This window comes from Ahaetulla prasina, chromosome 7, assembly GCF_028640845.1.
Source record: "Ahaetulla prasina isolate Xishuangbanna chromosome 7, ASM2864084v1, whole genome shotgun sequence".
NCBI lineage: Eukaryota > Metazoa > Chordata > Lepidosauria > Squamata > Colubridae > Ahaetulla > Ahaetulla prasina.
Genome location: NC_080545.1, coordinates 9,693,636 through 9,713,676, shown reverse-complemented (window position 1 = coordinate 9,713,676; position 20,041 = coordinate 9,693,636). Strand labels below are relative to the sequence as shown.

Genomic DNA, 20,041 nt, shown 5'->3' with positions numbered 1-20,041 from the left:
GATCAACATTCAAATGCATGGCAATTGATGCATATTTATGACGGTTGCAGTATCCCGCAAGTTAGGCGATTCCCTTTGGCAACCTTCTGACAAGCAAAATCAAGGGGGAAGCCAGATTAATTTAACAACCCACTTAACAACACTTACTAACTAAATAACTGCAGTGATTCACTTAATAACTGTGGAAAACTCACTTAACAAATGTCTTACTTAACCACAGAAATTTTGGGCTCAACTGTGGTCGTTAGTTGAGGACACAAAATCAGATGATCAGTCGGATTTAAGATTGAGGTACGTAACATGTAGCATAATACAATAATATATATAATCATCTGCAGTAATAAAATTGCTTAGCAACAGAAATTTGCTAAGTAGTTTATGGAACGGGATGGATGAATAGGTACTGAACGGAAGGCTATATACTCTATGGAATGGGATGGATAGATAGGTAGTGACTCTATGGAATGGGAAGGAAGGATAGGTACTGACTGACTCTATGGAATGGGATGGATGGATAGGTACTGACTGACTCTATGGAATGGGATGGAAAGATAGGTAGTATGGAATGGGATGGAAAGATAGGTAGTGACTCTATGGAATGGGATGGAAAGATAGGTAGTGACTCTATGAGACGGGATGGAAAGATAGGTAGTGACTCTATGGGATGGGATGGAAAGATAGGTAGTGACTCTATGGGATGGGATGCAAAGATAGGTAGTGACTATGGAATGGGATGGACGGATAGGTACTGACTCTATGGAATGGGATAGAAGGATTGGTATTGACTCTATGGAATGGGATGGAAGGCAAGGTATGGAATGGAAGGCTATATACTCTATGGAATGGGATGGAAGGAAAGGCATTGACTCTATGATGCCAGGGGATGGAAGGATAGTCAGTACCTAACTTTCCATCCCGCAGCATCATAACTGATGATGCTTCTTGGATGAGAAGGGAAACATTTCCTTCTTCCCCAAGGAGAAAAAAACAACCACTATCCAGTTGCCTTTTGGAACAACAACAAAAAAAAGCGACATTTTGAGACATTTTGCCTGCCATTTCTTTGGAAGCACAAACATGCACACAAGCCTAAAAAAGCCGCCTCATTTCACATTAGGGAAAGGTAGAAGATCATTTCCACGGATCTGTGGGGTGAAAAAGACGCTGGAACTACAGGCTGTAGAGAAGGGAAGTTAGGATCTTGCATCCAAATGCTTTCAGAGATAGCAAAATAAATCCCAGAATCACTGGACAAAGGAATGCAGTTTTTGAGGAGGAGGAAAATCAAGGAACATTATATCGTTGCGAAGAATAAAAGCCAAGGAAGGAGAGAGATGAGTCACGAAAACGCAGCTGGTTCATAAAGAAGCTTATTTTATTTTATTTCATTTTTGCATCTTCTAAACCCTTGGGGAAAAACAGAAGGAAAGTCGGCATAATTTACAACCTCCCGAAAACATAATTAAAGGAATTAGTAGTGAATGATGAGTTGCAGTTCAAACAAGGATAACGTTTAATGCTGAGTGAAACAAAGCTATTAAACCTTGGAAGATGTTCATCGGGAACCACTCCAGTTCTGAGTTCCCGCTTCCAACTGCATTCTACAGGGAGTCCTCGAGTTACAGCCACCAATGAGCCCAAAAATTTCCACGGCTAAGCGAGACAGCCGTTAAACGAGCTTGGCTCCATTTTATGAGCCTTTTTTTTTTTTGCCACAGTTGTTAAGCGAATCACTGAAGTCGTTAAAGAGAATCATGCAACAGAAACAGTGGTCTCAATTGCGGTCGTAACTCAAGGGCTATCTGTGCTGCAGGTAGTCCTCGACTTACGAGAGCTTGTTTAGTGACCGTTTGAAGTTACAGTGGCACCGAAAACGGTGATGTATGACCGTTTTTCACACTTACGAGAGTCGCAGCATTCCTGTGGTGAGGTGATCAAAAATCAGACACATGCCAACTGGCTTGTATTTATGACGGTTACAATGTCTCGGGATCATGCGATCACCTTTTGAGACCTTCTGACAAGCAAAGTCAATGGGGAAGCCAGGATTCACTTAACAACCATGTTACCAACTTAACAACGGCAGTGATTCATTTAACAACTGTGGCAAGAAGGGTCATAAAATGGGATAAAATTCTCTTAACTTCACTTAGCAGTAGAAATTTTGGGCTACGTTGCGGTCGTAACTCGAGGACTATCTGTATATTACCTTTCATTAACCAATTAAACGGCTTAACCAGTAGCGGTTAGCTTTGGTGGTTAAAGATAGCAAATGAAAATAGATTTCAATAGTTTTGGATTTCTGCTTTTGCTGTTTCTTCCTGTGTATATAGTTTCAAAAAGAAAGTACGTACTATTTGTTTCTTATCTTCTTTTTTGTATTGGATTTCCCCTTCCTCATTTTTCAAATGTTGAATCGTTCTTTTATCTTTTTCCTTTTTTAATTTATAGGCTAACCATCTGCTCACCTTGCTCAAAATAATTTTGTTTTTGTTTTGTTTTTTAATTTGCATTTATATCCCGCCCTTCTCCGAAGACTCAGGGCGGCTTACAATGTGTTAAGCAATAGTCTTCATCCTATTTGTATATTTATATACAAAGTCAACTTATTGCCCTCAACAATCTGGGTCCTCATTTTACCTACCTTATAAAGGATGGAAGGCTGAGTCAACCTTGGGCCTGGTGGGACTCGAACCTGCAGTAATTGCAGGCAGCTGTGTTAATAACAGACTGTCTTAGCAGTCTGAGCCACCAGAGGCCCTGTTTGGCCATCTTTATTTTCAGTGCCACTTCCTCTTGAATTATCAGATTTAATTTATGTTTAATTATTCTCCTTTCCTCTTTTATTTTTTTATTTTGGGGATCTTTTTGCAATTCTTCTTCTGCTTTTTTAAGCTCTTCCTGTAGTTTGCTTTGGTGGGACCTTCTCTTTTCTTTTTTTTTTGTCATATATGCAATCGTCATCCCTCTACTATATGCTTTTAATGTGTCCCAAAGATTTTGAATCGACGTATCTTCTTTTTTATTTACACTTAAGAAAACTCTTTTTCCAGGAATTTCTTAGAATATATATATAATATCTTTATATATATTTTGGTTTAAGGACTATCTGTATATTACCTTTAATTAATCAATTAAACAGCTTAACCAGTAGCGGTTAGCTTTGGTGTTTAAAGATAGCAAATGAAAATAGATTTAAAAATGAATTTATTTCAGCGCTTCTTTTCGAAAGCGCAACACAAACTAAAATATTCTTACCTCAACTGATTTTTTAGGCTTTTTGCTTACAATGATACTTTTTCGCCAGGCCTTAAATACCACTTTCTTCAAAACTTTGTCGAAGATTTTTTCCATTTGTTTTCCTGCTCCTAGGGGAAAATAATTTGAGAAACACAAGATTATTTTTTTAAAAAAAATTGCGGTGCTGTTTGGTTCAGATAAAGAAGATGGCTTAATAAATAAATGTATTGGTCTTTTAACTCCAGTTCTCTATAAAGATAAAAAAAGGAATATGTTTTTCACTCCAATCTGATTGTGTTCAATCAAAAGGTAAAATTATAGTTCCACCCAAGCATTTTTTTAACTAGGGGGAGCCAAATTTTAAAAGTAGTTTTACGAATGTAAGGGGATATTAGATATAAAAATAGACCATAGTGATGTATGTTATCACCAGATATTCTAATATTAATTTGGCTTTTAAAAAGACCCTATATCAAAATGGCACTGATTTAATGGTTCAGGTACAATATTATGGCAGTCTTTTAAACTGAAGCCACAACACATTGTAAACAGAATAAAATTTCAGATGTGCCAGTGATAACTAAATCTGCATATATATATATATATATATATATATATATATATATATATATATACCTACCTAGATACAAGGTTCATTGCGAGCAGTTATTGAATTAATTCATACGATTTGTAAAATTTCTTCCGAATATTCAAAGTATACCAGTTATTTAAGGAAGATGGCAAAAGGTCACAACAGGTCAAACATATGAGGCACCAGGATAGAAAACGGGAGACTGTGAATTCTAGTCCCACCTTGGGCCCAAAAGCCAGCTGGGTGGCTCTTCCCTCCGTCTCAGTCCAACCCACCTCACAGGGTTGTCGTTGTGGGGAAAACAGGAGGAGGAAGGTGTATTCAATATGCTCGTTGCTTTGAGTTACAGGCAGTCCTCGACTTATGACCACAATTGAGCCCAACCTTTCTCTTGTTAAGTGAGACATTTGTAAAGTGGATTTCGCCCCCTTTTACAACCTGCCTCACTGCAGTTGTTAACTCTGGATCTAAGATTGGGAATCAAAGATTGCTCGTTCACAATTCTTCGTGACATTGGAGTGAGACTTTGAACAGGACGTTAATAAACCGGACGAAGCAGTGAAAGCAATCTTTAGAAAATGTTTATCAATTTGCTCGTTTCTTTGAGTTACAGGCAGTCCTCGACTTATGACCACAATTGAGCCCAACCTTTCTCTTGTTAAGTGAGACATTTGTAAAGTGGATTTGCCCCTTTACAACCTGCCTCACTGCAGTTGTTAACTCTGGATCTAAGATTGGGAATCAAAGATTGCTCGTTCACAATTCTTCGTGACATTGGAGTGAGACTTTGAACAGGACGTTAATAAACCGGACGAAGCAGTGAAAGCAATCTTTAGAAAATGTTTATCAATTTGCTCGTTTCTTTGAGTTACAGGCAGTCCTCGACTTATGACCACAATTGAGCCCAACCTTTCTCTTGTTAAGTGAGACATTTGTAAAGTGGATTTGCCCCTTTACAACCTGCCTCACTGCAGTTGTTAACTCTGGATCTAAGATTGGGAATCAAAGATTGCTCGTTCACAATTCTTCGTGACATTGGAGTGAGACTTTGAACAGGACGTTAATAAACCGGACGAAGCAGTGAAAGCAATCTTTAGAAAATGTTTATCAATTTGCTCGTTTCTTTGAGTTACAGGCAGTCCTCGACTTATGACCACAATTGAGCCCAACCTTTCTCTTGTTAAGTGAGACATTTGTAAAGTGGATTTGCCCCTTTACAACCTGCCTCACTGCAGTTGTTAACTCTGGATCTAAGATTGGGAATCAAAGATTGCTCGTTCACAATTCTTCGTGACATTGGAGTGAGACTTTGAACAGGACGTTAATAAACCGGACGAAGCAGTGAAAGCAATCTTTAGAAAATGTTTATCAATTTGCTCGTTCTTTGAGTTACAGGCAGTCCTCGACTTATGACCACAATTGAGCCCAACCTTTCTCTTGTTAAGTGAGACATTTGTAAAGTGGATTTGCCCCTTTACAACCTGCCTCACTGCAGTTGTTAACTCTGGATCTAAGATTGGGAATCAAAGATTGCTCGTTCACAATTCTTCGTGACATTGGAGTGAGACTTTGAACAGGACGTTAATAAACCGGACGAAGCAGTGAAAGCAATCTTTAGAAAATGTTTATCAATTTGCTCGTTCTTTGAGTTACAGGCAGTCCTCGACTTATGACCACAATTGAGCCCAACCTTTCTCTTGTTAAGTGAGACATTTGTAAAGTGGATTTGCCCCTTTACAACCTGCCTCACTGCAGTTGTTAACTCTGGATCTAAGATTGGGAATCAAAGATTGCTCGTTCACAATTCTTCGTGACATTGGAGTGAGACTTTGAACAGGACGTTAATAAACCGGACGAAGCAGTGAAAGCAATCTTTAGAAAATGTTTATCAATTTGCTCGTTCTTTGAGTTACAGGCAGTCCTCGACTTATGACCACAATTGAGCCCAACCTTTCTCTTGTTAAGTGAGACATTTGTAAAGTGGATTTGCCCCTTTACAACCTGCCTCACTGCAGTTGTTAACTCTGGATCTAAGATTGGGAATCAAAGATTGCTCGTTCACAATTCTTCGTGACATTGGAGTGAGACTTTGAACAGGACGTTAATAAACCGGACGAAGCAGTGAAAGCAATCTTTAGAAAATGTTTATCAATTTGCTCGTTCTTTGAGTTACAGGCAGTCCTCGACTTATGACCACAATTGAGCCCAACCTTTCTCTTGTTAAGTGAGACATTTGTAAAGTGGATTTGCCCCTTTACAACCTGCCTCACTGCAGTTGTTAACTCTGGATCTAAGATTGGGAATCAAAGATTGCTCGTTCACAATTCTTCGTGACATTGGAGTGAGACTTTGAACAGGACGTTAATAAACCGGACGAAGCAGTGAAAGCAATCTTTAGAAAATGTTTATCAATTTGCTCGTTCTTTGAGTTACAGGCAGTCCTCGACTTATGACCACAATTGAGCCCAACCTTTCTCTTGTTAAGTGAGACATTTGTAAAGTGGATTTGCCCCTTTACAACCTGCCTCACTGCAGTTGTTAACTCTGGATCTAAGATTGGGAATCAAAGATTGCTCGTTCACAATTCTTCGTGACATTGGAGTGAGACTTTGAACAGGACGTTAATAAACCGGACGAAGCAGTGAAAGCAATCTTTAGAAAATGTTTATCAATTTGCTCGTTCTTTGAGTTACAGGCAGTCCTCGACTTATGACCACAATTGAGCCCAACCTTTCTCTTGTTAAGTGAGACATTTGTAAAGTGGATTTGCCCCTTTACAACCTGCCTCACTGCAGTTGTTAACTCTGGATCTAAGATTGGGAATCAAAGATTGCTCGTTCACAATTCTTCGTGACATTGGAGTGAGACTTTGAACAGGACGTTAATAAACCGGACGAAGCAGTGAAAGCAATCTTTAGAAAATGTTTATCAATTTGCTCGTTCTTTGAGTTACAGGCAGTCCTCGACTTATGACCACAATTGAGCCCAACCTTTCTCTTGTTAAGTGAGACATTTGTAAAGTGGATTTGCCCCTTTACAACCTGCCTCACTGCAGTTGTTAACTCTGGATCTAAGATTGGGAATCAAAGATTGCTCGTTCACAATTCTTCGTGACATTGGAGTGAGACTTTGAACAGGACGTTAATAAACCGGACGAAGCAGTGAAAGCAATCTTTAGAAAATGTTTATCAATTTGCTCGTTCTTTGAGTTACAGGCAGTCCTCGACTTATGACCACAATTGAGCCCAACCTTTCTCTTGTTAAGTGAGACATTTGTAAAGTGGATTTGCTTACAATGATACTTTTTCGCCAGGCCTTAAATACCACTTTCTTCAAAACTTTGTTGAAGATTTTTCCATTTGTTTTCCTGCTCCTAGGGAAAATAATTTGAGAAACACAAGATTATTTTTAAAAAATTGCGGTGCTGTTTGGTTCAGATAAAGAAGATGGCTTAATAAATAAATAAATAAATAAATAAATAAATAAATAAATGTATTGGTCTTTTAACTCCAGTTCTCTATAAAGATAAAAAGGAATATGTTTTTCACTCCAATCTGATTGTGTTCAATCAAAAGGTAAAATTATAGTTCCACCCAAGCATTTTTTAACTAGGGGAGCCAAATTTTAAAAGTAGTTTTACGAATGTAAGGGATATTAGATATAAAAATAGACCATAGTGATGTATGTTATCACCAGATATTCTAATATTAATTTGGCTTTTAAAAGACCCTATATCAAAATGGCACTGATTTAATGGTTCAGGTACAATATTATGGCAGTCTTTTAAACTGAAGCCACAACACATTGTAAACAGAATAAAATTCAGATGTGCCAGTGATAACTAAATCTGCATATATATATATATAATATCTTTACATATATTTTGGTTTAAGGACTATCTGTATATTACATTTAATTAATCAATTAAACGGCTTAACCAGTAGCGGTTAGCTTTGGTGGTTAAAGATAGCAAATGAAAATAGATTTAAATAGTTTCTGCTTTCTGCTTTTGTTGTTTCTTCCTGTGTATATAGTTTCAAAAAGAAAGTACGTACTATTTGTTTCTTATCTTCTTTTTATTTACACTTAAGAAAACTCTTTTCCAGGAATTTCTTAGAATATATATATAATATCTTTACATATATTTTGGTTTAAGGACTATCTGTATATTACCTTTAATTAATCAATTAAACGGCTTAACCAGTAGCGGTTAGCTTTGGTGTTTAAAGATAGCAAATGAAAATAGATTTAAATAGTTTCTGCTTTCTGCTTTTGCTGTTTCTTCCTGTGTATATAGTTTCAAAAGAAAGTACGTACTATTTGTTTCTTATCTTCTTTTTATTTACACTTAAGAAAACTCTTTTCCAGGAATTTCTTAGAATATATATATAATATCTTTACATATATTTTGGTTTAAGGACTATCTGTATATTACATTTAATTAATCAATTAAACGGCTTAACCAGTAGCGGTTAGCTTTGGTGTTTAAAGATAGCAAATGAAAATAGATTTAAATAGTTTCTGCTTTCTGCTTTTGCTGTTTCTTCCTGTGTATATAGTTTCAAAAGAAAGTACGTACTATTTGTTTCTTATCTTCTTTTTATTTACACTTAAGAAAACTCTTTTCCAGGAATTTCTTAGAATATATATATAATATCTTTACATATATTTTGGTTTAAGGACTATCTGTATATTACCTTTAATTAATCAATTAAACAGCTTAACCAGTAGCGGTTAGCTTTGGTGTTTAAAGATAGCAAATGAAAATAGATTTAAATAGTTTCTGCTTTCTGCTTTTGTTGTTTCTTCCTGTGTATATAGTTTCAAAAAGAAAGTACGTACTATTTGTTTCTTATCTTCTTTTTATTTACACTTAAGAAAACTCTTTTCCAGGAATTTCTTAGAATATATATATAATATCTTTACATATATTTTGGTTTAAGGACTATCTGTATATTACCTTTAATTAATCAATTAAACAGCTTAACCAGTAGCGGTTAGCTTTGGTGTTTAAAGATAGCAAATGAAAATAGATTTAAATAGTTTCTGCTTTCTGCTTTTGCTGTTTCTTCCTGTGTATATAGTTTCAAAAGAAAGTACGTACTATTTGTTTCTTATCTTCTTTTTATTTACACTTAAGAAAACTCTTTTCCAGGAATTTCTTAGAATATATATATAATATCTTTACATATATTTTGGTTTAAGGACTATCTGTATATTACATTTAATTAATCAATTAAACGGCTTAACCAGTAGCGGTTAGCTTTGGTGGTTAAAGATAGCAAATGAAAATAGATTTAAATAGTTTCTGCTTTCTGCTTTTGTTGTTTCTTCCTGTGTATATAGTTTCAAAAAGAAAGTACGTACTATTTGTTTCTTATCTTCTTTTTATTTACACTTAAGAAAACTCTTTTCCAGGAATTTCTTAGAATATATATATATAATATCTTTACATATATTTTGGTTTAAGGACTATCTGTATATTACCTTTAATTAATCAATTAAACGGCTTAACCAGTAGCGGTTAGCTTTGGTGTTTAAAGATAGCAAATGAAAATAGATTTAAATAGTTTCTGCTTTCTGCTTTTGCTGTTTCTTCCTGTGTATATAGTTTCAAAAGAAAGTACGTACTATTTGTTTCTTATCTTCTTTTTTTTTTAAAAAATTGCGGTGCTGTTTGGTTCAGATAAAGAAGATGGCTTAATAAATAAATGTATTGGTCTTTTAACTCCAGTTCTCTATAAAGATAAAAAAAGGAATATGTTTTTCACTCCAATCTGATTGTGTTCTATCAAAAGGTAAAATTATAGTTCCACCCAAGCATTTTTTAACTAGGGGAGCCAAATTTTAAAAGTAGTTTTACGAATGTAAGGGGATATTAGATATAAAAATAGACCATAGTGATGTATGTTATCACCAGATATTCTAATATTAATTTGGCTTTTAAAAAGACCCTATATCAAAATGGCACTGATTTAATGGTTCAGGTACAATATTATGGCAGTCTTTTAAACTGAAGCCACAACACATTGTAAACAGAATAAAATTTCAGATGTGCCAGTGATAACTAAATCTGCATATATATATATATATATATATATATATATATATATGTTTATATGTTATATGTGTGTGTGTGTTTGTTTGTGTGTGTGTGTGTGTGTGTTTTCTGAGGTTTTTGTATGTAGGTCTTTGGTTATTCGGGTTTTCTCCCGCGTAAAATTGGAAGTGTCTTGGCGATGTTTCGACGAAGTCTCATTCGTCATCTTCAGGCTGGTGTTTTCAGCTTCGTGCTTCTAGGAGCAATGTGTGATCTAGCAGCAATGATCGCACATTGCTCTTAGAAGCACGAAGCTGAAAACACCAGCCTAAAGATGACGAATGAGACTTCGTCGAAACGTCACCAAGACAGTTCCAATTTTACGCGGGAGAAAACCCAAATAACCAAAGACCTACATACAAACACCCACGAAAACCTCAGAAAACATATATGTGTGTGTGTGTGTGTGTGTGTGTGTGTGTGTGTGTGTGTCTTTGGTTATTCGGGTTTTCTCCCGCGTAAAATTGGAGGTGTCTTGGCGATGTTTGACGAAGTCTCATTCATCATCTTCAGGCTTCAGCTTCGTGTTTCTCCCAGAAGCACGCAGCTGAAGCCTGAAGATGACGAATGAGACTTCGTCAAACGTCACCAAGACAGTTCCAATTTTACACAGGAGAAAACCCAAATAACCAAAGACCTACATATATATATATATATATATATATATGTTTATATGTTATATGTGTGTGTGTGTGTGTGTGTGTGTGTGTGTGTGTCTTTGGTTATTCGGGTTTTCTCCGCGTAAAATTGGAGGTGTCTTGGCGATGTTTGACGAAGTCTCATTCGTCATCTTCAGGCTTCAGCTTCGTGCTTCTAGGAGCAATGTGTGATCGCAGCTGTTTCTCCCAGAAGCACGCAGCTGAAAACACCAGCCTGAAGATGACGAATGAGACTTCGTCGAAACGTCGCCAAGACACCTCCAATTTTACACAGGAGAAAACCCAAATAACCAAAGACCTACATACAAACACCCGCGAAAACCTCAGAAAACATATATATATATTCGACGAAGTCTCATTCGTCATCTTCAGGCTTCAGCTTCGTGCTTCTGGGAGCAATGTGTGATCGCAGCTGTTTCTTCCTTTTAACTGCTAGTGGGGGTTTGAACTGATTGGGTGGGAGCTTGGCTGTGCTCCCACCCAATTTTACACGGGAGAAAACCCGAACAACCAAAGACCTACATATACACACACACACACACACACACACACACACACACACACACACACACACAGAGAGACCTACCTAGATACAAGGTTCATTGCGAGCAGTTATTGAATTAATTCATACGATTTGTAAAAATTTCTTCCGGAATATTCAAAGTATACCAGTTATTTAAGGAAGATGGCAAAAGGTCACAACAGGTCAAACATATGAGGCACCAGGATAGAAAACGGGAGACTGTGAATTCTAGTCCCACCTTGGGCCCAAAAGCCAGCTGGGTGGCTCTTCCCTCCGTCTCAGTCCAACCCACCTCACAGGGTTGTCGTTGTGGGGAAAACAGGAGGAGGAAGGTGTATTCAATATGCTCGTTTCTTTGAGTTACAGGCAGTCCTCGACTTATGACCACAATTGAGCCCAACCTTTCTCTTGTTAAGTGAGACATTTGTAAAGTGGATTTTGCCCCCTTTTACAACCTGCCTCACTGCAGTTGTTAACTCTGGATCTAAGATTGGGAATCAAAGATTGCTCGTTCACAATTCTTCGTGACGTTGGAGTGAGACTTTGAACAGGACGTTAATAAACCGGACGAAGCAGTGAAAGCAATCTTTAGAAAATGTTTATCAATTTGCTCGTTTCTGCACCGCGTCTAAACGGCAGAAATTCTCAAAATGACTTGCAGATGATACAAAGCTGTGTGGTTTTGGCAAACATCCTAAACAACAGCAGCGGCATTTGAAACACTTTTGATAAAATTAGAACAGTGGGCTGAAAAACGAGAGAATAACAACATTTTGGAAAGGTCTGCCAATAAGAAAAAGATAGGAATCGCGTAGCCAAAGATGGGGAAAACCTGGCTTCATAACAATGTGTGTGAAAAGTATCCTGAATTTGTGGTTGGACACAGAGGTGTGCTTCACATACTGTAACAACCAGTTTGCCCAGCACTGGAAATGTTAGCGCGCACGCCGAGTCCACACATGCGTGCAGCATCACAAAACATGGTAACTCGCTCGCGCATGTCATCCTCACATGCGTGCAACGTCAAACAACACAGAAATTCGCTCGCGCACACCGTCCACTCATGCGTGCGGTGTCAAAAACACAGCGATATAGGATGAGATTGCGCCCGAGAGGGTGGGCGGGCCACCCGCAGGTCGCTACTACCGGTTTGCCTGAACTGGTCTGAACCGGCTGAATCCCACGACTGGTTGGACAGAAAGGCACCTGAAGCACCGTGGAAACCTAAAGCCAATTTTCATTAGGGATACCACAGGGATGTCCAACTTTAGACCTATGGACTTCAACTCCCAGAATTCCCCAGCCAGCCTGGAAAGGAGGGGTCCTTGGTGCTCTCTGAACTTGGTTGCTTTCTTGCAGACGTTTTATTACCCAAACTAAGTAACATTATCCGTGCTAGCACAAATTGTTGGTCTGATGTTAATCTTGGTGCTAATCTATGCTCATCTGGGTGCTGATTGCTGATGGAGAGGTGTTTTGGGGTTTTTGTTTCCTTTTTGGTTTGTTGATTGTCTCTTTGGCATAGTATTTAGATATTTTTTATGTCTAACATCAGACCAACAATTTTAGTAAGTAATACCCCAATCAAAGAATTGCCAAACAAGCTCACAGTAAAAAGCCCAAATAAAGAACCTCCAAGACATACCACTAGAACAGGGTTGAAATCCAAATATTTTTACTACTGGTTCTGTGGGTGTGGCTTGGTGGCATGATGTGGCTTGGCGGGCGTGGCATGGTGTGGCTTGGCGGGCGTGGCTTGGTAGGCGTGGCAGGTGAAGGATACTGCAAAATCTCCATTCCCACCCCACTCCTGGGGGAAGGATACTGCAAAATCTCCATTTCCACCCCACTCTGGGGCCAGCCAGGAAGTGGTATATGCTGGTTCTCTGAACTACTCAAAATTTCCACTACCGGTTCTCTAGAACCTGTCAGAGCCTGCTGGATTTCACCCCTGCACTAGAATATAAATTGAGAGCAAACCCCATTCCCTTCTAGTATTGATGATGTTACCTAGTCTGGGTAATGAAACATCTGCAAGAAAACAACCAAGCTCAGAGAGCACCAAAGGACCCCTCATTTCAAACCTGACCTACAAATATTTTCCTTTATGGGGTGGGGAATTCTAGGAATTGAAGTCCGCAAGTTCTTACAAACTCTTTTTAGCTAGTATAAATCCCTGGCTAAATAAATCTGCAAAACAAACTTGTAGTAGTATTTAGTTCAAATTTTAGGTAGATAATTTAGAAACTAGAAGCAGGAGTAGATTGCATCAGCAGATCAAACTCAAGCTTTAGGATCTTACAAAATACGATTCTGTTCTTGAATTCATAAACATTTCATTGTTCAAATATTTATAAAGAGGAGTTATTAAACAACGGCAATAACAATCATGTTTGGTTAAATGCTATATTATGAATCCCCAGTCCTACAACAGAATTGTGTATTTTTTTTTATTTAAGACAGATCCAGCAAGCAACAGAGCATATACAAATGCATTTGCTAAAATAGGTTCCCTCTTTTTTTTAACTAGTGTTTTATTTTTCTGCTATTAAGACCAAACGTAGTATTTTTATTTTAGCAGTAAATACAATCATGCTTTAGCCATACGCATATAATTGCAAGGCATATGTTAGGTTTACAGGTAATCTTCAATTTAAAACAGTTCATTTAGTGACCGTTCAAGAGTACAATGGCCCTGAAAAAAATGACAATTTTTCACTCTTATTACAGCAACCTCATGGTCATGTGATCAAAATTCAGATTTTAGACTCATGTTTATGAGATGGTCAGCCAGTTCCAGGCCATGATGCAGTCCCACTGGAACAAGGCCTTCCGGCTGTTTGCCACCGGTGGTGCTTCCCTCCAGCCTTCGCCCAAAGCCCCGCACCAGGAGGCCGAAGCAGACCCCAAGTCAGAATTTCTGCCCTCCTCTGACCCACAGAAAAAGACCTTGAAGGGGGAGACTCTGCAGCAGGTGTTCATTGCACATATCCGGCCCAGGGCCTGAAGTTTGAGGATCCCTGATTTTGTGCAATATAAAAAGTGCAAATAATTTTTTCTGCGGACCACCAAAATTTTCTCACGGACCACCAGTGGTCCACGGACCACCAGTTGGTGACCCCTGGACTAGATGACCTATAAGGTCCCTTCCAACTCCTTGAATATGACTACAGCAAAATTCACTTAGCACCTATCTCACTTAGCAACAGGAATTTTGGGCTCAATTGTGGTCGTAAGTCCAGAAGTTCCTGTAAGCCAATATCTGTGAAACCAGTTGTCTACTTATTATTAGGCTGTCCCGGTGCCTGGAAGCTGTATGGGTCTGGATGGGGAGAAACAGACTCAAGCCCAATCCCTCCAAGACGGAGTGGCTGTGGATGCCGGCATCCCGGTACAGTCAGCTGCATTCGCAGCTGACTGTTGGGGGCGAGTTAGTGGCCCCAAAGGAGGTGGTTCGCAACTTGGGCGTCCTCCTGGATGGACGGCTGTCTTTTGATGAACACCTGGCGGCCGTCGCCAGGAGGGCCTTTTACCAAGTTCGCTTGGTTCGCCAGTTGCGTCCCTTCCTTGACCGGGATGCCTTATGCACGGTCACTCACGCTCTGGTTACGTCTAGGCTGGATTATTGCAATGCTCTCTACATGGGGCTGCCCTTGAGGTGCACCCGGAGGCTGCAATTAGTCCAGAATGCGGCTGCGCGAGTAGTAACGGGAGCCGCTCGTGGCTCCCACGTGACATCGCTGCTCCGTAGCTTGCACTGGCTTCCTGTGGTCTTTCGGGTGCGCTCCAAGATTTTGGTAACTATCTTTAAAGCGCTCCATGGCTTAGGACCCGGGTACTTACGAGACCGCCTGCTGTTACCCTTGCCTCCCACCGACCCGTACGCTCTCACAGAGAGGGTCTCCTCAGGGTGCCGTCCACCAAACAGTGTCGGCTGGCGGCCCCCAGGAGTAGGGCCTTCTCTGTGGGGGCAGTGATGCTCTGGAACGAACTTCCCCCTGGCCTGCGTCAAGTGCCTGATCTTCGGACCTTCCGTCGTGAGCTCAAAACATATTTATTTATTAAAGTGGGACTGGCATAATTAGTGTTGAATTTTAATTGGGTATTTTTAATATTTTTAAATTTTTAAATCTAAATTTTAATAATCAGCCTTTAAAATTTGCTCTTTTTAAATGTTGTTTTAAATTGTATATATTTTGTTTTTATTTTGGCTGTACACCGCCCTGAGTCCTTTGGGAGAAGGGCGGTATAAAAATTTAATAAATAAATAAATAAATATTATCAATGACATATTCTTACGTTTGTGTATTTCTTTCTGAGAATTCATCCACTCGCACCATTTCCTCATCGTTAATTGTAGTAGCCTGCAGTCATAGTAGCGCCTTGCAGCTGCCAGTTTTTTCCTTAGGAATTCTTCAGCTGCTTTCTTGTCCTCACAGTATTTGATCCATGCGCTGCAATGGTTGAGCAACGATACATTGAAGTTTTTAAACCTATGCTTTCTTTGAAACACGAAATTGCAATCGAATAAGCGCTCCGTTTGAGCGCATTAAAATAGTTTGCTTTTTAAAAAAAAAATAAAAATAAAATAAAGGGAGTCCTCTAAGTTGCAATGGTTATAAGTAGAAAAATGGTCATCAGTCACTTTTTTCCAGTGCCGTTGTTAACTGCAAATGGTCACTAAATGAATGATCGTTAGTTGGAGACTATCTGTACTCTGTCACGACTAAGAAGAATTGATACTGTGGATTTGTGATCAACCAAAGCGCAGGGGCGAGCAAATGTGCGCACGTGCCTGAACCCCCAAAATATAACGTGTGTGCAGCCCCTACACATGTGCCCCCTACGCATGTGCCCCCTGCGCATGCGCGGAAGAGACCTGGCCGGCAGGAGGCGTGCATATACACATTGTATTTTGGGGGTTCAGGCATGCGCGCGCATTTGCCCGTCCCCGCGCTTTGGGCACTTGGTCTGGAAAAGGTTAGTCATCACTGGTCTAGACAGTCACTTATCTGAAACAGTATATAGGTTCTCCTGCTTGAGCAGGGGGCTGGATTAGATGACCTCCAAGGACCCTTCCAACTCTGTTACTGTTAACCTCCAAAGTCTCTTCCAGCTCTATTCTATTCTCTGATTCTATGAATGCAGCCTTACTAGTGATTTCTGCCAGAATGAGATTGGGAGGTTTTATCTTGCTCAACCTATAGCTACTATGTCAGAAATGAACATTAATTCTGTTTACAATAGCAGCCCGGCATGCAATGTTATAAATTTATTACATCTCAGATGAAGGTAGACTCTAGGCCAGCTGCTGTGGCCTAGAGGTGGAGCTCTTGCCTCACAATCAGGAGGTTGTGAGTTCAATCCCAGGTAGAGGCAGATGTAGGGTCTCCTGCTTGAGCAGGGGATAGGACTAGATTGTTGTGGTCCGCCAGCAGCCTGCGGATGTGGCAATGGAGTCGGACAGAGATGAGGCTGAGGAAGAGCATGGACCAGTCCTGGACACTGGGGAAGGCCTGGATGATGGCTCTGCGTCGGAGGCTGAGGTGGGGCCAGGGCCATCGGGCAGTGATGTGCGGACTCCAGAACCTCCAGAGGTTGACAATAGTGAGGCAGAGGAACAGGAGGAGCCTGTTCCTAATGCACGCATGAGAAGAGCTGCCAGAAGGCAGGAGCAGCTCAAGCAAAGAGGACGACTCGGGAATAAGGCCAGGAGATGATTGGCCCCTCCTGGAAGGCTTAAAACAGACCAGCAACTGTGTTTGGACTCTTTGCCGGAAAACAATGTTGATAACTTTATCTTGTTGCATTTGTTTTGTATCGGTGTCTTCTGAACTTTTTCCAAGAAAGGACTTCGGCAGTTTGCCTAATTGGACCAAGGTTGGTGATAGGACTGAGGATTTGTGTTGGGAGGAATTTGCTTTAGTTTAGTTGAACTACGCTAAGAATGAAGTAATTCTCAGCTATTCGAATAAAGTTTGTTTGTTTTTACACTGACTGAGTTTCCTACTACCTGCTTGGGCCTGAGGTCACAACATAGATGACCTGCAAGGTCTCTTCCAACTCTGTTAATCTGTTAAATAATAAAGGTAATTGTATACGTACTCAAAGCACTTCCTCTTAAGATTAGTGCTATAGAGGTCCCAAGCTTTATCACATAACTCTGTGGTCATCTGAAAAGTAAATACAAAAATAAAGTTACATTAACTTATGACCTTATGACCATTTTTCATATTTATGACCCTTGAAGCATCCCCAGGGTCATTGATCAAAATTCAGACGTTTGGCACTGACATACATCTGAATTTATACTTTTCAAATGACTACTAAAGAACCCACCGGGGTCAAAAACATTAGATGCCACCAGATTAAATTTCTCTTTCCCCATTTTAGTTATTTTTTCTACCTTGAATTTCCCTAGAGTGGAATTTTATTTATTTATTTAAGCGCATGTATACATACAGAATGCGCAGCGCCGAGTAAGCCAGCCTGAGGCGGTTAAATTTTTTTTTTTACATGGGAGGAAACTGAGGAAATTTTACTCAAGTGTGTTTAAATTATAAAGTCTTCAGGAGTAAGGATTAAAGGAATATAGTCTTTCCCACGACTCTCGGTCAAAAAATGGATTATGAATAAACATTAAACAAAATTCTTCCCAGACTATCTTTGGAGAAAGCTATTATTCTAAATGTTTTTACAGGGATTTATTAATACTTACCAGCTGGTCATCATCAAGGCCTAAAAGTGTATGTAAATATGTATCTGAAAGGACCCTCAGCTTCAGACTTAACTCTGGATCGATACACATGTTCCTAAGCAAAAAATAATAATTATTATTTTATATATATATATACATATACATATACACACACACACACACACCATTGAGGACCTGTATACTGCACGAGTCAAAAAGAGGGCCGTGAAAATATTTACAGACCCCTCGTATCCAGGACATAAACTGTTTCAACTTCTACCCTCAAAACGACGCTATAGAGCACTGCACAACAGAACAACTAGACACAAGGACAGTTTTTTCCTGAAAGCCATCACTCTGCTAAACAAATAATTCCCTCAACACTGTCAAACTATTAATCTTCTCATTGTTCCCATCACCCACCTTCTTCCACTTATGACTGTGTGACTGTAACTTTGTTGCTTGTATCCTTACGATTTATATTGATATTGATTGTTTCCTGATTGCTTATTTCTACCCTATGACTATCATTAAGTATTGTACCTTATGATTCTTGATGAAGGTATCTTTTCTTTTATGTACACTGAAAACATATGCACCAAGATAAATTCCTTGTGTGTCCAATCGCACTTGGCCAATTAAAAAATTCTATTCTATTCTGTTTTATGAAGGCTAATATTATTAAAATGTATGTCACTGCATGCAAACGTTTAATACCCCATAACAATAAAACGTTTACACGTTTCAATTAACAATGAGAAGATTAATAGTTTGACAGTGTTGAGGGAATTATTTGTCCATGGCTTAGGACCCGGGTACTTACGGGACCGCCTGCTGTTACCTTATGCCTCCCACCGACCCGTACGCTCTCACAGAGAGGGACTTCTCAGGGTGCCGTCCGCCAAGCAATGTCGGCTGGCGGCCCCCAGGGGAAGGTCCTTCTCTGTGGGGGCTCCCACACTCTGGAACGAGCTTCCCCCGGGTTTACGCCAAATACCTGACCTTCGGACCTTTCGCCGCGAACTGAAGACATATCTTTTCATTCGCGCGGGGCTGGCTTAAATTTTATTGATTTTAAATTTTCTACTACTAATTTTTAAATGGGGTTTTAGTTTTTATATATTTTAAAGTTTTAGGCCAATTATAATAAGTTTTTTAATTTGCATTTTAAATTGTATATTGTATTGTCTGTTTTTACTTTTGCCTGTACACCGCCCTGAGTCCTTCGGGAGAAGGGCGGTATAAAAATCAAATAAATAAATAAAACTCGTGAACCAGCTATTGTGATCTCTACACCGTATAAAGTTAAAAACTTTTTTTCTGCAGATGTGAATGCTTACTAGATTCAAAAGAAGAAAACGGTAAATATGGTGGGTGCAGTATGAAAATTTGAAAATCCTTGCAGCTGGGACCACAGATTTTAATTTCTACATTTAGCAATTCACATTCAACTCTGGCTGCCAAGAACTGAAAACATTTTATTTATTGTTTCCTATTTCAGTTCTGAAGACCAATGACCAACATGAAATAATATTAATTCAGAGTACTTAAACATCTAACTAATAGACATTCAGAATATTTATTAGCTAATGATCTATTCTATTATTGAGCTAAAAACTCATTTATTAGGAGCTTACATTGTTCCAGTCAACCTGATTTATAAAAAAATAATATTTCCCCATATTGATTTCACATTTCTTATCAATAATTTAAGCCACACAAACCTCTTATACATACCATATAATACCATATAAACCCTTTTCCATAATTTCTTTGATCTTTTCTTCTAAAAATCGGAGTGGATCTTCCGGACACATAATTAATAAACCACCTAACAAGGCCTGCAAATAAAATCAAGAAATAAGAGTGTTGATTAATAAAATATATATTTCATAAGAGAGTAAAATTGTTTTTAGATGCTAGTCCTTCTTTATTAGAATATTTTATATTTTTATTAAAACAATTCAACATTTTATTTTTATTTTACTTCAGGATTTATTCTGGTTCATTACTGAGTTTATACAACATGGGTTCATGAAATTTTAAGCCATCATAAATTTGCAAACATGTTAGATGCTGCAAACAAACTAGATTGTTACTGTATTAATGAAACTATAAGAATCGTGAAAGTGTCCTTTTCTTTGAGTATTAACTAAGATTATAGTTATAAAGGCTAAGAAACTGAGGTATTATCCAATATTATAAGTGTCAAAATATTTTATTGAGAATA

General features: G+C 38.8%; 1 protein-coding gene across 1 annotated transcript in view; it reads right to left on the bottom strand.

Annotated features, from left to right (window-relative positions):
• FBXL13 (F-box and leucine rich repeat protein 13) overlaps nucleotides 1-20,041 on the bottom strand; it is a 97,926-nt gene that overhangs the window by 69,577 nt on the left and 8,308 nt on the right. The window contains exons 2-6 of the mRNA XM_058190493.1: nucleotides 19,549-19,652; nucleotides 17,833-17,926; nucleotides 17,220-17,287; nucleotides 15,414-15,568; nucleotides 3,259-3,368 (exon numbers count right to left, since the gene is read on the bottom strand). Of these exons, the coding sequence (XP_058046476.1) occupies nucleotides 3,259-3,368; nucleotides 15,414-15,568; nucleotides 17,220-17,287; nucleotides 17,833-17,926; nucleotides 19,549-19,652 (531 nt within the window). The remainder of the gene's footprint in view (nucleotides 1-3,258; nucleotides 3,369-15,413; nucleotides 15,569-17,219; nucleotides 17,288-17,832; nucleotides 17,927-19,548; nucleotides 19,653-20,041) is intronic.